The sequence below is a fragment of the Phascolarctos cinereus genome, unplaced genomic scaffold, assembly GCF_003287225.1.
Source record: "Phascolarctos cinereus isolate Bilbo 61053 unplaced genomic scaffold, phaCin_HiC Scaffold_4;HRSCAF=312, whole genome shotgun sequence".
In the NCBI taxonomy this organism is placed as follows: Eukaryota; Metazoa; Chordata; class Mammalia; order Diprotodontia; family Phascolarctidae; genus Phascolarctos; species Phascolarctos cinereus.
The window spans coordinates 91061261-91082991 of record NW_027555847.1 but is presented as its reverse complement, the minus strand read 5'-3'; the positions used below and the strand labels follow the sequence as shown (position 1 = coordinate 91082991).

Below are 21731 nucleotides of genomic sequence, written 5' to 3'. Positions count from 1 at the left end.
TTGATGAATTCACACATCTTTTAATATTGAAAAGTGTTAACCGAATGGTTCATACAGTAGGTGATGTGGGAGTGCAAAGGAAAAAGAGCAGTTGCTTTTGACTAGGTTGATCAGAGAAGGCTTCTTGTAGGAGGTGGGATTTAAGTTGGGCCTCGAAGGCTCCCGAGGATGCGGGTAGACATTCTTGAGCAATCTGTAGGAGAGGCAAAGCCCTGGAGATAGAAGAGTGCCAGATGTCCCCTGGACAAAATGAGGCAACAGCCTTCTTTCTTTAGAGTGGAAGGTGCCTTTGGGGGCCTGGTAGGAGATAAACCTAGAAAGTGATCTTAGCATTCCCCAGTTGAATATGAACAGGTAGTTTTCAGATGAAGAAATTAAAGCTATCGCTAGCCATATGAAAAAATGCTCTAAATCACTATCGATTAGAGAAATGCAAATCAAAATAACTCTGAGGTACCACATCACACCTATCAGATTGGCCAACATAACAAACAAGAAAATGATAAATGTTGGAGAAGATGTGGGAAAATTACAATACTAATGTATCATTGATAGAGTTGTGAACTGATCCAACCATTCTGGAGAGCAATTTGGAACTATGCCCAAAGGGCTATAAAAATGTGCATACCCTTTGACCCAGCAATAGCACTTCTAGGTCTGTATCCCAAAGAGATCATACAAATGGGAAAAGGACCCACATGTACAAAAATATTGATAGCAGCTCTTTTTGTGGTAGCAAAGAATTAGAAATTGAGGGATGCCCATCAATTGGGGAATGGCTGAACAAGTTAAGGTATATGAATGTAATGGAATACTATTGTGCTATAAGAAATGATGAACAGGCTGACTTCAGAAAAACCTGGAAAGATGTATATGAACTGATGCTGAGTGAAGTGAGCAAAACCAGGGGACCATTGTACACAGTAATAGCCACATTGTGTGATGACTAACTTTGATAGACTTATCTTTTCTCAGCAATGCAAGGGTCTAAGCCATCTCCAAAAATCTCATGAAGAAGAATGCTATCCACATCCAGAGAAAAAAATATGGAATCTGAACGCAGATGGAAGCATACTGTTTGCTCTTTTTTTCCCTTCTGTTTTGTTTCCTTTCTTGTGTTTCCTCCTATTGGTTCTAGTTCTTCTTTACAACATGACTAATGTGAAAATTAAAAAAAAATTTCAAAAGTGATCTTAGAGCTACATGGTAAAGGCCTTGAATGTCAGGCTTGGGAGTTTGGAATAAGAGAATGTTAGAAGCATAAGGGACCTCAGAGACCACGTGAGATGAGGGGTAAGAGGAAACCATTGAATGTTTTTGTAGAAAAGAATGATATGATCAAAGTAGCAAGCTTTTCTGGAATCAGGTGGTGGCAAGCAGGGTGGATTATCTTACAGAGAAAAGAAAATGTCTCCTGATTGAGCTGATGAGAAAATTCAGATGAATTCTACCTACTACATGAGATGGTTAGAAGGAAAAGGCTTTGTAAATTAGAAAGCACACACTGTAGAAATGTGAGCTAGCAAAGAAATAAATACCAAACAAACGTGGGATATGGATATCCAAGGCTGTATCAAGATAACAGGTGAAATGAAAAATCATTTGAAACATGGCCTTCCCTCTGCTTGGGGTCCTCCAAGTGGGGCATGACTGCTTGGAAAGGCAGAGTCACAGGCTTAATACAGATTGCTCTGTCAGATGGGAAGGGTCATCCCTGCCCTGTTTCTCTCCATTGCAGGGACATCTTGACCAAATGAGAGAATGTACATAACAATGCTTGGAAAACTGGAAAGCACTGCAAAGGGGAGACAGCATTGTTTGGTGACATGGACCCTGGGCTGGGAACAAGGAGACCTAAGTTATTTATTTGTTGTTTTGTTCCTGCTCTGCTAATAACTAGCTCTGGGTCTTTGGTCACATCCCTTAAAAACCCTCTGAGCTGATGTTTCCATACCTGGAAAATAAATACATTCAATTCTGGACAGGCCCTTTATAGCTCAGAGAGTCTGTGAGTATTTGACTAATAGGAATATTCCATAATGCCAAGACCAAGTGAGTTCTGGTGACCCTCTCTTTCCATTCTGCAGAATTCAGGGCATTTTTTTTAACCTCATCGGGAGTGGTTATGAAGATAAAATTGGATAATGTACATAAAAAAAACCCCACTCTACAAACGCTAGTGACTGTGCTTGTTAAAATGCTGGATAAAATAGGTTATAGGTGTCTTGAGTGTTCTTTCCGTCACACTGCCACCCCCCTCTCACATGAAGAGATAGAATCATCATAGAATTTTAGAGTCATCTCTTTTCCTTACTTATTTGAAAAAATCCCATATATCCTTCAAGACCTACTCCAAACACCATCTTTTTCAAGAAGCCTACAACCTGATAGCCCCACCCACCCTATAGAACTCTGTCCTTTGAAGTCCTAATGTTCTTTTAAATCATTTTTATTGCTATCTTTTCTATTTACATTGCCTCGATTTCCCTGGTGTCTCTTTCCTCCCCCCCAAAAAAAACCCCATGCCTTATACTTTTTTTGAAGAAAGAAGAGGGAGAAAATCAGTAAAATTGATCCATATATTGAAAAAAACCTGATATGACATATTCCTTGTTGCCCCCCCACGGGACTCTTCCACAGGGCAGTGGGGGGAGAGGTTTGCTCCTCTTTCTCCTTTGGGGCCAAGCTTGTCCTATGTTGTCTCATGGCATTCATTCATCTTGACTCATTTCCATTTATGTCATTGTGGTCCTTGTGTATTGTTTTCCTGACTTTTTTACTTCACTTTGCATTAGTTCGTGTCATACTGGTCATTTCTTCCATCATATTCACACACTACAGTTTGTTCAGCCATTCCCCAGCGGATCCCATAGCTCTCAGTCTGCACCAGGTCATGGCACTTAGCATTTAGCCCCTCCAGTCCCTCTTCCCTTGGATTGTGATTATTTGCTTAATGTGTCACGTAGTGGAAAGAGCCCTGGACCAAGATAGAGAACCTGGGTTTGAATCCCAGCTCTGTCACTTAGTATCTGTGAGACCCGGTCAAATCCCTTCTCTTCTCTGGGGATGGAGCTAGATGGTCCTGAAGGCCCTTCCAGCTCTGCCTTTCTGTCATCTTCTGATTACCTTTATTAGATGATAACCTTCCAGAGTCCAGAGACTATTGTCTGTTGCATTTTTCTGCCCTCCTATGGTACCTCACCCACATCAAGTGCTCAGGAAATACTTGCTGAATGGATGAATTCAGTTCCAGAAACATTTATTAAACACTTACCAAATTCAAAGAGTCTAAAGGTGCAAAAATGAAAAGTGTAACAGTCTAATGGGGGTGGGGATATACAGTATTATATAACACTAAATGAATAAACATACTACAAGGCAAAATGTGATGGGGGCAAAGGAGAGACCTGGAGAAATGGACGATTTGAGGAGGAAGAACTCACTTCACGTTTTTGGGGTGGGAATTGGGGAAGAAAAGGAGTTCAGTGGGTGGAGAAGAGCAGGCTTTTTAAAATCTGGCGATGACTTACTTATCCCTGAGAGGTTTAGGAATAAGACCAGCAGGGCTAGAAGCAGAGCCGCTTAGGCTAAGACAGTGGCAGGAAGTGCTCATTGGCTCTTCTAAGACATCCTGTCTGGATTTAGGGTTCAGCCCAGCCCAGCTCCAGGAACCTTCTGTTGTCTCCTGAGCTCTCTGACCAAGAGCAGGGTATTTTTACCTAGAAACATACCTAGCATCACCGGAGGGGTCTGATATAAGAAGTAAGTGCAGCCCATGCTGGGAATGGGGGGTAGGGGTGGGTGGTCCAGAGCACTTCTACCAGAAAAAGCAGATGAGGACCTGAGGCTGTGAGTGGCTGATGGCACCTGAGAGCCCGGAATGGAGCTAAATAAGGAAGCTTTTTTTTTTTTGTCCTTGACAGCCTCCAGAGACAGGGACTGGTAAAGCATTAAAGGATCCTAGCAATTTTCCTTTTAATCTAACTCAACAAACATTAAGCATCTCCTATGCTGGGAATACAGAGTTTCTCAGGGAGCTCTCAAGCTGGGTGGGGGCGCAAGATGCGTGCATCTCTGCTGCAAAAATGACAGGGTTATGCCAGATCAGCTCTAAGGTCTTCTCAAGCAGTAAAGTCCATCCAGACGCAAAGGAGAGATACAAGAAAACCGACCTGAGAAGTTTGTGGGAAAGGCCACATTTCAGCTGGGAAAGCTCATGGAATTGAAGGGAGAGATAGACTTCAAGAAATGTAGTTGGAATGTGAACGTATGTTTAATAGAAATGTAAATGTATAGCCTATATGAGGTTGTGCACCGTCTTGGGGAGGATGGTGGGGAGGAAGGGGGAGAAAAATTTTAGACTCAAAAGGGTATGGAAGTGATTGTTGACAAATCAAAATTAATAAAATTTTTTAAAAAGTTAAAAAAAAAAAAAAGAAATGTAGTTGGAGGCCAACTTGGTAGGGGGATTGGGGCACTGTTGGAGGATCTGATCCAGGTAGGAGATATGGGGTGATCAAAGTGAGCGACACTAAAGAAGGGAGGAAGTCGCAAGAGAGATGGCCAGCAAGGCAGGCTAGAACCAGGCATCAGATGCAAGCTTTTATTTCTTAAAAAGCCATTCATCAGGAAGGAATTTGCAAGTACGATATGAATATGGGGAGGAGGGTAAGCGGATCTAATGTTAAAACAGAGCTTGTTCCTTAAAAAAAAGGGAACTAAACCTGGGAAGAGAGGAAGAGGAGGGAGGAAGGTAGAGAAAGAGAGAGAGAGAGAGAGTTAAGGAGGTAAGCCAATTTCTCCTAGCACTTGGCTTAGTTCTCACCCTTAGCTTATTCTCCCTTGTATCATATCTTTTTTTTTTTTTTGCTTTTTGGCAATTGGGGTTAAGTGACTTGCCCAGGCTCACACAGCTAGTAAGTGTCAAGTGTTTGGTCTGAGGCCAGATTTGAACTCAGGTCCTCCTGATTTCAGGGCTGGTGCTCTATCCACTGCGCCACCTGATTGCCTCCTTGTATCATAATTTTTATACATGTCTTACCTCCATTAGAATCTAAGTTCCTCTGTCATTATTTGTCCCTAGGAAGGAGCATAGGACTTTTTTCATAGTAGGCACTTAAATATTTGTTTAATTGAATATGTCGAATTTAATTGGTGCAGTTGGGATCAGTGTCATTTTCCTGCCAACTCAGCCCTGGAGGAAATCTTCTGACCTTGGGGATTGGGAAAGGTGAGGAAATGAGGGAAAGCTATGTAAATAAAAGTCTGAGCACAAGGTTGCCGCTCCCAAGTTAAAACTTTGCTCTCCTCTTATCCCCTATTCTCCCGTCTCTCCTCTCCCTCACCTTCTTCCTTGTCTCCTTTCTCCCTCCTCTCTTCCCCTTTTTCCTTTCCTCTCCTTTTTCTTTCTCCTTCTTTTCCTCTCTTTCCTACTTTCCCATCTCCTTTTTCCTCTCCTTCCCTTTTCCTTTCCTTTCTTTCTCATCCTCTCTTCTCTTGCCTCTCTGCCTCTTTTCTCTCTTTTTCCCTCTCTTCTTCACCTTCTCTCCACTCCTCACCATTTCTCTCTTCCTCATCCTATCTCCCCTCTTCTCCCTGTCTTTCCCCTTGTACCTCCCTCTAGGGATGACGGGACCAAGGCCGGTTGTCCTTAGTGGACCATCAGGTGCTGGCAAAAGCACTTTGTTGAAAAAACTTCTTCAAGAATATGGCAACATTTTTGGCTTCAGCGTCTCCCGTGAGTATTTATGGTTGATTGGGGGTGAAAGGTGAACTGTGGAGTAAAGGCAGGGGCTGCCCCACAGAAGGGAGGCCACTGGTCATCTTTCTCCACCGACCTTTGCCACATAGGTGAGGCCAGCTGCCCCTTGGGTAATGTGGGGGTCTGGGTGCAAACGAGAGGAGGAATATCCTGAGCCTCCTAGAGGGAAATCTCTCCCATTCCTACCTGCCCCAGCCCATAGTATAAAGAAGCTTTGAGAACAAAGCCAGAGGGAAAAGCTTTCCCTGTGAAGAGAGGGAGAGTTTACTATAGTAACTCCTTCCTCTCCAAAGGAGGCTTCCTCCTCCAGAGCCCTGCTGGCTTGTAGAGCTGCCCCTGGGGTCTGGAAGCCAGTGCCAGAAGGACACAGCCATCTGCACGCCCTGTCTCTGCTTCCTCACCGTCCCCTGACTCCAGCTGTATAGCTCATCTGAGTCTGTGTTGCATGTTTAAAGGATCCCTGTTTTCATGTTGGCACAGCCTCTGGTACTCCGGCACCCCACAGGAGGTAGTCTTCATGGGTTGCTGGAGCTAGAAGGTCTTGATGGCCTGGTGTCCACGCCCTCTGCTGCCCACCTTGCCTAAGCAGGGGCAGGGGCTGTTCTTGAGGCAGGAGAAAACACCTGCTCTGCCCGCACGTCCTCCTTGGACAGAAGAGGGATCAGAGGCCCAGCAAGGGGAAGGGACTTGTCTAGTGTCACAGAGGGGCCTTCCAGAACCAGGACTCAAACCCTGGCCAGCTGATGGCAGGGTCCAGCTCAGATCTCTTTCCACTAACCTCTTTAGTGTTTCAAGGAGGCAACAACGTGGTGTAATGGCTCGAGCACTGGGTCTGTAGTTAATTTGAACCCAAGTTCAAATCCTGCTTCAGATACTTGCTAGCTCTATGACCCTGGCTGGGCAAGGCACTTAACCTTTGTTGGCTTTGGATTCCCCGAATCTGAAATGGGGAAAATAATCGCACCCATCTCCCAGGGTTGTTGTGAGGATCAAATGAGGTGATATTTGTAAAGCATTTTGCAAATCTTAAATCACTATATAATGCTAGCTACTGCTGTTATTTTTATTATTCGTCATTTTTCCTGTGAGTCCTGCTTGCGGCTGTTGTGCACACCGTAATAGATGGAGGCATCATGAGATGCTGTGGCCACAAACTTTGTACCATAGTGGTGAGCCTCCCCTCCTCCCTTAGCTATAGGGTGGTCCTCAGCGACAGGTAGGACTGTTACTGGAGCCTTACTTACAGTCTTTCCACCTTGGGCAGCATCTGCCCAAGATTGTCCTGAGTCAGCTGACTAGGCCTTAGGGAACCCAGAGTCGCCTCCACACCACGAGGGGCCATCAGGGAGCGCTAGTAGAAGCATTACTTATGATTTTCTAAACATTGTTCATTGGTTCGTGGTGCACATGCCTGTCAGCTGAACAGAAGACTCAGTTAACCAGAGCACCTCACCTCTGCTCACACTGGATGAACAAGTGCAAGGGAGAGGTCATGGGAAAGTTTAGAAGCAGTGCCCACAGAGCTACTCCAGGATGATTAGGGGCTCTTAGCCATGTTTACTGCTCAGATCCCTTTGGAAGCCGCAAGTAAGTGGGCCTCTATTGTCGTGGGTTCTCGCCCCTGCTCTCCCTAGGATCCAGGCTGCACCAGAGCTTAGATGGAGCAAAGAAACCAGCCTAGCTAAGCTCTGCCAACACATCTCAGTGCTGGCTTCCCCCAGCACCTCTAACCCTAGCGTAGAGTCCCATGGAATATTGAAGTTGAGATGGCTGATGTGGGGACTCTTAGCACATAGAAAGTTAAAGCTGGGGGAGGAGCTTTAGAATGTAATGCAGAGAATAGCACTAAGCCTTTTGAGACTGTACTAAAGTTAAGAGTGCTGAAGACTTAGAGATAGAAAACTAGGAGGGTCCTTAGAAATGACCTCATCTAACTCCTTTGTTTTCCAATTGAGAAAACAGATCACCCAGTGTTGAGTTAATCCAGGCCACAAAGCTAGTTAGTATGGGCCACAATTAGAACCCACGTCTCCTGATTCCTTCAGTACTCATTCTAATATACTATGGCATATATAATGGTTCTTTCTTTTCCATGACATAATGAGGGCAGAATGCTCTCTCAGAGCTGGTGGCCCCTTGGTGACTTGTTATGCTGTGAATGAGGCCTGCAGGAGGTTAGGTCTTGAGTCTCCAGAGTGAGTCACTAGCATGCTTTGTTACAGATACCACAAGGAGCCCGAGGCCTGGAGAAGAAAATGGCAAAGGTCAGTGTGCCTCATTATCTGCTGATTATAGAAAAAGGCCCCTTTACCCACAATGCATCCTTTTCCCAGCCCTGCCAGTGAGTGGAACCCACAGTGGAGGACCTGTAACCTAGAGCTTAGGAGACCTGTACTCTTGGGATGGGGCCTCAGGCTTCCTTTCTTCCTGGTCTTTGTCTCCATCTTCCCATTTCCTCTCTGCCCAGTGCATAGCTTACCCTTTCAGTTCAGTTCAGTTCAGTCATTATCTTCAGCATGTATCATGCATTGAGTCTTTAGTTTCAGAAAGAACACAGATAAAGTTTTACATTTAGTCCTTCTATTGAATAATATACCAACTAGACTAACCTGCATAAGGTAAATGTTGCTCTTACAACATAAATTGCAGCATCTTCATAGATGGAGGATACAAGAACACACATAGAAGCTGGTTTCATTGTCTCTTCACTGCAATCCCCATTCTCATCTAACCTAGAGAAATGAAGTCACACATGTAACTGTCCTCTATCCAGACAGAGGCTCAACTCTCCATGGCCCATAGATGTGAAGGGAGGTGATCTGCGCAGTGGCAAGAGCTAGGTCTTGAACCCAAGTCCTCCTGACTTAATCCAGCATTCCCTGCCCTACCTTCTCAACAAGCACGGCATATACTAGGGACAAGAAGACTAACTTAGCAGGGGAAGAGAGTTCATGTAGGGGATTAGTGGAGAATCAGAATAACAAGTAGCAGGCTTGTACCTGGAACCTGGGGCTCCTAATCCAGCACTCTCTCTGCCACTAACAGTCCATCTCATCTCCCCAAAAGACTCCCAGATCAGGGTACATTAAGAGTGATCCATAAATACTAGTTGTTGTGAAATGGAAGATGTCAGAGGAGGAAATGTGGAAAAGTTCTAGAGCCCAGACTGGCTTTGGGCCCTGCTCCTAGCCTGCTGGGGTGTAAAAGATGATTAGATGGATGCAAAGCCCAGGTGTGACTTGGCTACAGTCTGTGAACTTTTCCATTTTGCCCGTGTTTGTTCCAGATTATCACTTTGTAACCAGGGAAGAGATGCAAAGAGACATTGACGCCGGACAATTTATTGAACACGCTGAATTCTCAGGAAACATGTATGGGACGAGGTATGTGCCAGCTTAATTGCCTGTGCAGACCTTCCTGTGGGGATGGGGCTAGGTGGTCTGAGAAGGTCAGTCTGACTCCCGACTGGTGCACTTTAGTGGAGAATTGGGCTGGGTGTTGCTCCATTTTAGGTGCACTGTGCCCGTCCTCACCAATGTGGCAGGCTGGTGCTATGGCCCTCAGGGGTGGTGTTACAAGGAAGTCTGGCCTGCTCTCGATTGTGTGCAAAGATGCTATTCCACTCACTGCCCTGTCTGTAGAATCTGGAGTGTTTTGTTGGAAGAGAATCCGCCAGAGTTATTGTCAGGCATTTCTCTCAAGGACTGTCATATGGAAGAAAGATTAGGTTTATTTAGCTTGCTGTTGTTCATACATGACATTTGTCTCCCGTCTCCTTCCATGCCTTTGTTCTGCTTCTCACCTATGTCTAGAATGGACTCCCTGTAGTTGTGCGCCTTTTTTGAAACCCTCGTTTCCTTCAGTGCTCAAAGGCATCAAAGATGCCTTTGGTTAAGTGAGGTTTCCTCTGATTTCCATCTCCCCTCCCCCCCAAAATTAACCTCGGATATATTTCTATTTATTTCTGTCCTTATATCCCTGATAGAAGGGAAGCTCATTGAGGGCAAGGACCACTTCTTCCCCTGTCACTGTATCCACAAGTTCCTGGGACATACTGTAGTTGGTGTTCAATAAGTGCTCATTGATCGATTCTCCTTGACCTCAAATGATAGAATTAGGGAGAGTGTGAGGAAATCGCAGGAGATTTTGGCTTAGTATAAAGGAAAAACTTCCTAACAACCAGAGCCATTCAAAAGTAAAATGTTTCAGGAGTGTAATGAGTTCCCTGTCACTTTATTTCCACTGGGGTGGGGATATTGGAAAACTTTTCCATCTCTTGGGTCATGGTGGCTGTGGGCTCTTGGGAGAATCTGCATGTTCCTGCCCTCTCATCCTTACCCCCACCCCCACCCCCTTTGATGGCTCCCTTGTCAGCTCTGCATGAAACCATGAACAGACAGCATGAGGGGGAACAGACTGGTGATGATTCAGGTACCTCAAAAAGAAACTTGCAAGCAATGCCATCCAAAAAAAAAAGACCTTCTATCTCTGGTGGGACATGGGACTTGAGAGAAAGCATACTCCTGTGGCTGGGCATGGTGGTGCAAGGGGACCTGTAGTCCCTGCTGTTGGGAAGCCTGAGGCTACAGAGCTTTAGGGAGACCCTGTATGTGTAATAGAGGGGAGGGAGAGAGAGAGAGAGAGAGAAAGGGTTGGAGGGAGAGAAAAGGATGGAGGGGGGAGGAGGAGAGAGAAATGAGAGAGAGGGAAGGAAGGGAGAGGAGGAACGGTTGGAGGGGGTAGGGTTGGGGGCTCAGGATTGGGAAGAGAGGGAGGGAGGGGGAGAGAAAAGGAAGGAGTGGGGAGACCGAGGGAAAGGAGAGAGAGGGAGGAAGGGAGCTACCTACCTCTTCCAAGTTGAATCCAATGTCCTGTCATTTGAGGTCTCTAAGCAGAGACCAGATGACCACTTGTTGGGGAAATCATGGAGTGTTTTTCTGCTTGGATAGAGATCGAACAGTGTTGTCAACCATGCAACACGTCAGCTGAACAAGCCAGCGCTATTCTAGGTTTTATTAAGAGAAGTGTAATATCTTGAATGAGGGAGGTGACTCTTCATTTAGCTAAGGTGCCCCCCCACCCCCCAGGCTCTGCATTCAGGTCTGGGCACCATACTCAAAGTAAGATATGGACAAGCTGGAGTGTGTCCAGAAGATACTTCTTACCAGCCCGGGTGGCGAAAGGGTTGGAGAATATGCTGAATGAGGATCATTTGAAGTACCGGGAGATGGCTGTTTACCCTGGAGAAGAGGAGAGGGCTTAGAAGGGATGCCATGGCTGGTATGTGAAGGGCTTCATGCCGAAGAAGAGCTAGATGACTTCCACTTTGGCCTCAGGAAGCAGAACCAAAAGCAGCAAGTGGAAGATGGAGGGGTGTATTCAGTCTTTTTTCTTTTTCTTTCTTTTTTTTTGTCATTTTTTAAATTTTGAACTTAAATACAAAATAAGAAAAGAAAAAAAGAAACAAACAAGTACAAAATAAGAAAAGGAAAAAAAACATTGCCATGTGCACAGCAAAACATAAGAGAGGATTCAAAATGTAAAGCAATACATTTCCATTTCAAGAAAGCCTATGTAATGAATACTGCACATTGTGTTCAGAATTGTCGATCATTTCTTTACCTCCATATAGGTTCTCTTTTGTTCTCTGCTGTGCACTTTGTACTTTGTACTTTGTTCTTTTTTCCCCCTTCCCCCTCCCCCCCTCCAGGCTACAATTAAGCTCGGACATACACACACACACACACACACACACACACACACACACACATGCACACACACTCACTCTCACTTATATGCACATAGACACACATCCACTTACATATGCATAGATATCTCTAATCATACACATATATACACATACACATTCATGTGCATCTGTGTAAGACCATACTATGTTTATTTCCTCCTGTTTCTCTGAAGGTGGATAACATCTTCCTTCATAAGTCCAAGTCTTTCCATATTTTTTCTAAGTCCACCAAGTCATCATTTCCTATACCACAGCAATATTCCGACCTTATACTGTCTAGTTATCTTAAATAGTCTAAAACAGTATTTGTTAATATGGCTGACATATAATGTAGTTTCCCTATTTTTTCCTTTTGATTAAATCCATTTTAGCTTTAACTCTGTCTGAGATCATGATTACTACCCCTACTTTTTTCCCTAATAGATTCTATTCCTGATCTTTACTTTATGTTTGTGTATATCTTTTATTTCATATCCCTCCTGACTCTTCTACTTTACTTCTACCCACTACCTTGCCCTCCTATTACTTAACCTACCGCCCCTGCAAGGATCCCTCCCTTATCCTCTCCTTTCTCTTCCATCTTGCCCTCTTGTTTCTATCTGAATTTAGAAGACTTTTATAGCCTTCCAGATATATGTGTTGTTCCCTCATTATCCCATTCCTATTAATCTAGACACTGTTCTATTCCCCCCCTTCTTATTCTATTCCCTCACCCTCTTATTTCTTTATAAATTTAAAAGACTTTTATTCCCTTCTAAATATAGATATATATTGTTCTCTCTTTAACCCAGATCTGATGTGAGTAGGCTGCCCTCTAAAAATCCCTCCCTTATCCTCTTCCCCGTCCCTGTCCCCTTAGCCTTTTATTTCTTTCTGAATTTAGAAGACTTTTATACCCTTCTAGATATGTATGTATTGTTCCCTCTTAACCCATTCTCAGTGAGAGTAGGGTTCCAGAACTACCAGTCATCCTCCCCCATCTAGCTCCTCATTTGTATAAAATAACTACTCTTTTCACCTTTTCCTAGACAGTATTACTTTTTAGAATCACATCATACTCAGTCTTTCTTTCAAACTATCCAGTTACTAACTTCAGTCTTAGACATTCAGTTTACATTTCCTCGTATAAAAAGTGAACAATCTGTCCTTATTGAGTCCCTTATAATTAGTCTTTGATGTTTACCTTATATTTCTCTTACATCTTGTATGTCAAATTTTCTATTAAGTTCAGGTCTTTTTGCAATATAATCTTGAAAGTCTGGTAATTCATTGAATGTCCTTTTTTTTTTTTCATTCAGGAATATGCTTAATTTTGCTGGGTATGATATTTTCAACTGTAAACCCTAGTTCTTTTGCTCTTATATGTGTATATATATATATGTATATATGTATGTGTATGTATATATATATATATATGTATATATGTATGTGTATGTATATATATATATATATATATATATATATAGAGAGAGAGAGAGAGAGAGAGAGAGAGAGAGAGTGTTCCAAGACCTGCAGTCTTTTAGTATAGCCATTGCTAGGTCTTGTGTGATTCTAACTGTGGCTCTGCCATATTCAAATTGTTTTTTTCTTGTTTCTAGTGATATTTTCTCCTTGAGCTGGGGGTTTCTGAATTTAGCTATATATTCCTGTAGGTTTTCCTTGTAGGATCTCTTTCAGGTGGTAATCAATGTATTTTTTCTATTTCTACTTTCCCCTCTTGTTCTAACCCTTCAAACACTTTTCTTTAATTATTTCTTGTATTATTGTATAAAGATTCTTTTTTTCATTGTAGTTTTCAGGTAGTCTGATTATTCTTATGTTTTCTGTTCTTGATCTGTTCTCCAGATCAGTTGTTTCTCTTATGAGATGTTTCACATTGTCTTCTATTTGTTCATTCTTTATATTTTGTTTTATTATTTCTTGCTCTCCCTTTGCCCAATTCTAATTTTCAAGGAGTCATTTTCTTCCTTAAGATTCTGGATCTCCTTTTCTAGTTGGTTAACTTTCTTTTCATAATCTTATTTTTCTTGGATGGTTTTTTAAAAAAAATTTTCTTCAATCTCTCTAATTTGATTTTTAAAGACTTTTTTAAGTTCTTCTATAAACTCTTTTTGGGCAGGTGCCCATTTGACATTACTCTTTGGGGTAGGATAGGCTGTTTTTGCTTCAGTATCCTCCTCTGAATACAAACGCCAGTCTTCTCTATTCCCATAGTAACTTTCTATGGTTGGGTTCTTTCTCCTTTGCCTGCTTATTTTTTTTTTAATTCATAACAACTTGTTGTAATCACCTCTAGTGATACCTGGGGTGTGGGTGATGGTGCCTCTGGCCTCAGGTCCTCCTTCAGTTCTCCTCTCTGGCCTGGAACCAACACCAAAAACTCCACCCTCCTTTAAGTGCCCACAGCCAGCGGCATCCATCCCACTGCATTTCTGCACTCTCCAAGCGTGTGCTGCTTCCTTCTTGCCAGGACTGGTGTGGCAGCACAACTGGGCACGGCGTCCCTTATCAGCAGAGGTTCCCTTGGTCTTCCACCACTCAGATGCCCAACTCCCCACACTGAAAATTCCTGTGGCTGGGGCCAAAGCTACTCTGCAACCTAGCTAGCCCCAGAGCTTGCTGCCTGCTGTTTCAGGTGTTTACACTTCACTGGGACCAAACCTTGGGATCATTCTTTCTCCTATTGTCCCAGAAGGACTACCATTCTGCCCAGCTCTTGTTTATTTTTACGCACTCTGTGTTCGCCCTGAGGGCTGTTTTGTTTTCTGTGTGGCAGAAATCTGGAGAACTTAGAACCTACTCTGCCATCTTCCCAGAATCCTCTCCATATTTAGTCTTGATGAAAAGGAAATCTTCCCAACAAGTCAAGCTGTCTAGCGGTGAAATGGGCTGCCTGAGGAGGGACCAGCTTCCTTGTCACTGGAATTGTCCAGGGAGAAGCTGGACGGCCCTTTGGGGGATGTATCGATCGGATGTCTCTGAGATCCTGCTTTCCAAAGCACTTATCCTACAACAGCCCTGGGAAGTCAGTAACACAAGTTTTGTCATCCCCACTTTATAGGTGAGAAAATAAACACTTACTGTGTGCCAACCATTGTGCTAAGTCCTGGGAATACAAACAGGAAGGCAAGGCCATCCCTGCTCTCAGCGCTCATGTTCTTTTTAATTTTTTTTTAATTAACAAGGATTTATTTTCTCTCCCTACCCCATTCCTCCCCCCTCAAAAATTGAACACAAACCTTGAACAAAGAAATATACACAGTCAAACCAAACAAATTCCCACAGTGGCCATGTCCACAAATGCACGTCTCATTGTGCTCCTTGAGTTTATCACCTATCTCTCTGTTGGGTATTGAGAAGCACCTTCACCATTAAGGTTGTTTGGGTTTTTTTAAATCTTTCAGAATTGTTTATCTTTATAGTGTTGTTATGAGACAGATTGTTTTCCTGGTTTTGCTCACAAGAGCTCACCTTCTATTAGGAGAGATAGCACCTAGCAGAGCTCAGCTGCAGGGGCAGATGGAAAGGTCCAGGAGTCCTTAGGGTGCTCTGTTGGGAAGCAGAATCTGGGTGGGTGGGGTTCAGCCTGGGGCCATTGAGCGAAGAAGGAAGGGAGATGACTTGCCCATGGTCATACAGCAGGCAGGTGTGCAAGCCAGTAATTGAGCCCAGGTCTCCTAAATACCAAGCCAATGCCTTCCCTTCTTCACTCTGCTGCCTCCAGTTAGGGGACTGTCTTGTAACCTTTCTTTTTTTTGCTTAAGCCAAATAAAACTTTATTATGCTGGGACTAGTCATATGCACAGAGAGGAGGATCCCAACGGATTAGTCTTTACAGTATATTCCTTTTGCACTGCCCGGTGGCTTTGAGGATCCTGCTGGGGTCTGGCACCCTCATCACACTGGGCACTTCATAGATGCTGATGTTCATGCGTGACTGTTTATGTGGTGGAGGGCCAAGGGGAATAGAGAAAGGAGGCAGGAGGGGTACTTTGGATAGACAAGTAGGTGATAGTCCATGGAAGGAGAGGTAGAAGTGCCCCTTGATTTAAAATGCAGACTCCTCAGGAAGACGTTAATAGAGCTTTAGTATCTCAGTTCAGTTTGTCCTGATAAATCCCAGAGTCTGGGATTGGCCCTAGAAATGCTTCCCTGTGAAGCTCTTGAGAATTTCCCCTCCCTGGGGCTGAACTATGGGTCTGAACATGCAAAGTCGGGCATCTGACTAAAATCTTCCTGGGGTACACTGACCAAACCTTGTATTCTCGGCAGGAAGCCAAGAAGCCATCTAACCTGGGTTGAGGGTGCCTGGAACTCTTGCTAATCATCCTTTAAGGCTTTATCATCTATGCATTTCAGTGTCTTGAGCCTAATTGTCAGTGGCCTGTGAAGCAAAACCTGTAATATCAGCCATTTGTTCAGACATTTATCTGTTTACTTTTTAGTTTTCAACATTCACTTTTATGAGATTTTGAGTTCCAATTTTTTTCTCCCTCCCTTCCTCCCCTCCCTCCTCCCAAGACAGCAAGCAATCTGATATAGGCCATATATGTACAATCATAATAAACATATTTCCACATTTTTTTATTTAGACATTTGATGGTGATATCGGTGCATTTTATAAACCAGCCAAAGCCTATGTAGTTTCTCAGGGCTTTTATGTATTATGTGAGAGGCACAGGTATTACTTACTTCGGCTGTATAGAAAATGACCATTCTTTACCTTCTTTTAGTTCAACAAAATGTATTAAGCACCCACTGTGTACAGTTCTGGGGGAGATACCTGGTTTATTTTTTTAATTACATTTTATTTATTTCAGTCAGCAAAAACCAGCCTTCTGTCCTTTCCACTCATCCAAACCCCTCCCCCTTGTCTCCAGTTGAGAATGAATGAAAATGAAAGAAATGAATGAATGAAAGAAAAACAAAGCCCTTGTTGCAAACATGTAAAGTCAAGCAAAACAAGCATCCACATTGGCCATTTTAAGGAACTCAGTTTAGATAAAACTCAGTCCCCTCCCTCATGCAGTTTATGTCTAGTGAAGGCAAGCTGCATAAACAGGTAACTTATAGTACAGAATGACATAAGTATGTCATTGGGCATAAACAAAAGTGCTGTGAAGTTTGAGGAGGGAGAGGGCATTGACTTGACAGGCCAGGGAAGGCTCCTCAGTGGAGGTGGCCTTTGACTTTGGCTTGAAAGGATGGGTTGGAATATAGCAGCAAGAAGGAGGGGAAAGCCGTACCGGGAACAAGAAGACAGCATGAACGCGGGCAGAGAGGTAAGAGAATGCAGGGTGTATCCAAGAGACCTGGAGCTGTCTAGTCTGGTATAAGAGAAGCCTGAGAAGGAAGGGTGGTACCAGCATCTGGGATGCCTTCAGCACCAGGCCAGGAGACTGAGAGCCATTGAAGATGTGGGAGCAGAGAACCGACATAATTGGGTCTCTGCCCGAGGAAGATGAGCCTGTTAGTATCTGAAAGATGATTGGAGGGAAGAGAGAGCAGAAGCAGAAAGACCTGAATACTTGGAGAACATTTTAATGAGAGAAGTAGGTATGCAAGTATACTTCCAGCTGGTGACAGTAATAGATTCTTCCCAGAAATTCTCCCAAGGAAGTTGGGAGAAAGCAGAGAGCCACTGGAAGCCATGAGGTGTGGGTTCTAGCCTCGATTTTCCTTCTCTGTAAAATGGAGGAGTTGCACTAGATGACTCCTAAGATCCTTCCTAGCCATGACATTCTGTGTTCTAAACAAGTTGAACCTAAGGCTAGAGATGGGCTGACCTAGAAAGTTTTTTTGTCACTTGACTCCATTCACAAGAGGAAGGTAGCCCAAGTTTTATTATCCCCATTATATAGATGGGAAAACTGAGACTCAGAGACAAGAAGTGACTTGCCCATGGACATACAGCTTGTTGAATTGAATCAAGTTCTTCTTTGATATTGGCCCTATGAATAAAGTTAGAAATTTATCTTCTGGACTTAAACTTACTTCCACTTGAGTGTTAAGCTGAAAGTGCTGTCAGGAAAGGCCTTGGTTAATGAGTAGTCATGGCTGTGCCTCCGCCCTGGGAATAATTGTCACAAGCAGCACACATCCGGCAGGTTTAGTCATGCTTGAGGGGCCGCTGTCATCCTGGAGTTGTTCCTAAGTCTTGCCCTAGGAGAAAATACAGGAAAACTTTGCTGTCTCCTGGGTAGTGACTCCCCCACCGCCACTTGCTTGTCAGCTTTACCTAATGAATGAGCAGGGTGATTAACTCACAGAACAGGCCCTGAGGAGTGCCCTCTAACAAGGGCCCTAATGAGGTGTGGGACTTGAGAAATCATTCTGTGGGATACCTGCCTCTTGTGGCCGGAATCAGTTTAGAGCGAACATGAAGCACAGCCTTCCCAGAGGATTTAGAGCTGAAAAGAGCTGAGGGATTGTTGAGTGCAGCCTTATTGTTTTATAAATGAGGAAACCGAGCCTCAGAGAGGTTGCAGCTTGCCAGGATGTTCAGGTAGTAAGTGGCACAAATGGGCTTTTGAAACCAGGAATTCCCATAATCAAATAGGATCCTGGGGTTGGTTGGGAGGTACTGCAGAGGCCCCTTGTTCTACTCATCCCTGAGCAGGAACCCCCCTACAACACCTCCAGTGCGGGCCTTTGTACTCAGACCTCTAATGTGGGATTCATCGCTTTCTAAAGCATTCCTCATGGACAGTATGAGGAAGTTTTCCCCTTATAACAGCTTTAAATGTTCCTCTCTGTGGTTTCCTGATCCCTGGGATGATGGAGCCTTGTGACTCCTGGACAGTGGCCCAAGTGCCACCGTCTTCTAAGCAGAAGGGCCCCAACTCCTGTCCCTTGTGGGCATGTTCTCTTGTAATTCTCTCAAATCCCAGCGATTGGTGGGAAGAGACAGCAAACAAATGAAAAAGCGTTTGTTAAGCACTTTACTACGGGCCACACAGTGCTCAACAGACACTGGTAACCAAAAGGCGAAGTGATGCTGCTTTCAGGAAGCTTGAGTTGTAACAGAAGGAGATGCTGTGTAATCACTTCACGTAGAACGCTTATGGCCACAGGAGCACTGAGCTCATTGATGAAGCAGTCGTTCAAAAGCCCTTTCCAAAAGGAAAGGATTTGGATTGGATTATTGTGCCCAGAGGAAGAGGTAGAAAGTGGCAATGGGGGTGATGGGCAGACAGCAAGATGGTCTGGATGGAAGTTGTGGAGAAACAGTAAGGTTTGATAGAAGGAAACCTCCCAAGCAATCAGAGCTGTCCCATCATGTGAAGGGCTTCCGCAGGTGGTGAGCTTATCTTCTGTGGAGGTGTTTGAGGAGAGGCTGTAGAGGGAATCCTGTCAAGGAAAGGGTTCCACTACATGGTTTCTGAGATCCTTTCTAATTAGGAACACTTTCATGCTGGACAGAGCGGGTCTTGGCAAAGAGCTTTCCCACACTCAGAAAGTCAGGACTCAGTCATCTGGGCTGTGGGAACATAGACAGGAAAATTCTGGGTGTGTCAAGAAACTTGGTTTTGTAACTAAACAGCAACAAAATCTAGGGAAATATGCCAGTGAGGGGGACAAGTTCAGGAGACACATGAACTAACATAGCCTTTCTTTGCCTACCCCATTAGATTACTATATGCTTTTTAAAAAATGTAAATAGCTTTTGTTTGTGTGATTGAATATATTTATCAGTGGCTTAGTTTGTGATAGATTTATATCATGGATTTTTTTGTGTGATTGTGGGCAAACAGCAAAAAAAAAATGTTTCCTAGGCTAGTAGTTCCTTTCTCTGTTTCCTTGTAAAAGTTTCTATTTGACTGAACTAAGGAGAAAAGACATTCCGTCAACCAGGACTGAGAGGGAAGCTCAGCATGCCTCCAGAAGCCAGGCATACTGATGACACAGAGAAAGAACTGAGCCCCCCAGAACCAGAACATAGCCACAGAATCAGAGGTTGGGTAGATTGGTGAACACTAGGAGGGAGAAGGCTGAATGAGGGGCCGCTTTGGGTGGTGGTAGGGGGAAAACAGCGATCTCACAATCCAAAGATATGGCCATAAATTTTAGCATTCAGTGGCGGCAGGACCTGAGCAAGCCCTGATCTTCAGTCTCCTTATCTGTAAAGTGGGGGATAATAATTGCACCCACTTCCTCCTGGGGTCTTTATAAAGAAAATGCCTGGTAGAGTACAGATGGAGAGTTACTGTGAGAGGTATAGTCAGTGTTGTGAAAGTTCTTGGGAGGGAAGAATCCTATCTGGTTAGGCAGATCGTGATGGCTTTGTGGAGGAGGAAGAGGAGGAGGCAGCACTTAAGCTTGAAAGATGGATAAGATGTCCATAGGCAGAAAGCACAGCAAGTTGTCCACTTGGCTGGAACATTCAGAATATTCTGGAAAGGAAGGTGAAGATGAAGCTATCAAAGTGGCACGGGCCTAGCTAATGGAAGTCCCTGAATGCCAGGCTGGGGCGTTTGGAATTTGTTCAGTGGGCAGTAGGGGCCCATTTAAAGGTTTTCGAGGAGAGGCATGGTACAGTCAGAGAAAGAATCTTTTAAGAAGATTGCTATGGCACAGGGTGTAGGATGGATTTGAGCAGGGGTACAGAAATGAGCCAGGAGGCTGTTGGGAGTAGCGAGTTAGACCTCAACAGCCATCTAGTCCAGCCCATATCTTAAAGGAATCCCCACTAATAAGAGTCGCACCCAACAGATGTTGGGGTCTCTCTCCAAAAAGGGAGAACCCATCGCCTCTCAAGACAGCCCCGACTTTAGGTAGTGGAAGCAATGAAAATGGAAAGGAAGGGACAGCTCTGAGAGGGGTGGAGGAGGAAGAATGAGTTGACTTTGCTTATAGGGTATAGGGAGATGACGGAGAAAGAGAGTCATCATGCTGAGGGTAAGGGAGAAAACGGAGGCAGCTAGGTGGCTTAGTGTATAGAACACTGGGCCTGGAGTCAGGAAGACCTGAGTTCAAGTCTGGCCTCAGACACTCACTAGTTGTGTGACCCTGGGCAAGTCACTTAACCTCTGTTTGCCTTAATCCATTGGAAAAGGAAATGGCAAAGCACCCCCAATATCTCTGCCCAGAAAGCCCCAAATGGGATCATGAAGAGTTGAACACGACTGAACAAACCGTGTTTGGTGCTATAGAGACAGAGAGATGCTACACAGTGCCGCCCTCAGGAACTTGAGCTCTGTGCGGGGGTGTTCGACCTCTGCATCAGTGAGGATAACTGGACCCCAGCACGTTGAGTGATTGACCAGCTCGTGGGCAGGTGAAAAAGGGAGGAACAAAGGTGCCTGCGGGCTTTATCTGCCTGACGTGGTGTTAAAATAAGAATAGTCCTGTGTGTTTCCTCATCCGCTGAGGTATTGCATCTTCACAATAGGAGGCAATAGACCTGCGCTCAGCTGTTGTTTTTTGTTACAAGGGAGAGCTGTGTGTGTGTGTGTGTGTGTGTGTGTGTGTGTGTGTGTGTGTGTGTGTGTGTGTGTGTGTGTGTGTGTTGGGGAAGGGGAGAAGCAAGTCGAAGATGTGCCTAGAATGACCTGTGATGTTCAGACACAAGGCATCTATAGGACATATTTTAAAAGAGAGACTGACGATCTAGGTTCCTAGCCAGTTCCTGAAGCTCACTAACAGAATGATCGTAGACAAGACATTTTCCTATTTGGTTTCCTCATCCATGAATCAGGGATAGTGATCATTGTCGTCCCTTCCTTCTCAGGGTTACAGGTCAAAAAGCATCTTGTGAACTTCAGAACTGTAGTCCTAGAGGAATGTAAATTAATAATAAGAATGTTGTTGATGCTGAGAAGTCTTTGAGGTTAATGGGCATGCTGGCAGGTGGTGTCCCCATTTTACAGGTGATGGAACTGAGGCCCAGAGTGGCTGTACCTCCTCCTAGGGGAAAGCAGGGCGGGGACTAGAAGGCGGGTCCACTGTGCCGTCCCCCTCTGTCGCAGCCCGGGGTGGGCAGCCGCCGCGCTCTTCTGAAGTCCTCGGCCAGCGCAGGGCTGGTTCCCGCAGTCTGTTGACTGTCTTCTCTGCCCTCCCTCCAGCAAAGCCGCAGTGCAGGCCGTGCAGGCCATGAACCAGATCTGCGTGCTGGACATAGACCTGCAGGGGGTGAGGAGCATCAAGAAGACAGAGCTGCAGCCCATCTATATCTCCATCCAGGCGCCCTCCCTGGACATCCTGGTACGCCTCCTCCGGGCC

The 21731-nt window shown here is 44.6% G+C and overlaps 1 protein-coding gene across 3 annotated transcripts in view; it reads left to right on the top strand.

Annotated features, from left to right (window-relative positions):
* The window catches only part of GUK1 (guanylate kinase 1), a 46354-nt gene that overhangs the window by 9140 nt on the left and 15483 nt on the right, over positions 1-21731 (top strand). For 2 of the 3 annotated variants that reach the window (XM_020999140.2, XM_020999141.2), the window contains exons 2-5: positions 5624-5737; positions 7984-8025; positions 9048-9144; positions 21575-21713. In XM_020999140.2, coding sequence (XP_020854799.1) covers positions 5624-5737; positions 7984-8025; positions 9048-9144; positions 21575-21713 — 392 coding nt within the window. Of the gene's footprint in view, positions 1-5160; positions 5231-5623; positions 5738-7983; positions 8026-9047; positions 9145-21574; positions 21714-21731 lie in introns of all 3 variants that reach the window. The other variant, XM_020999142.2, reaches the window with a different exon arrangement.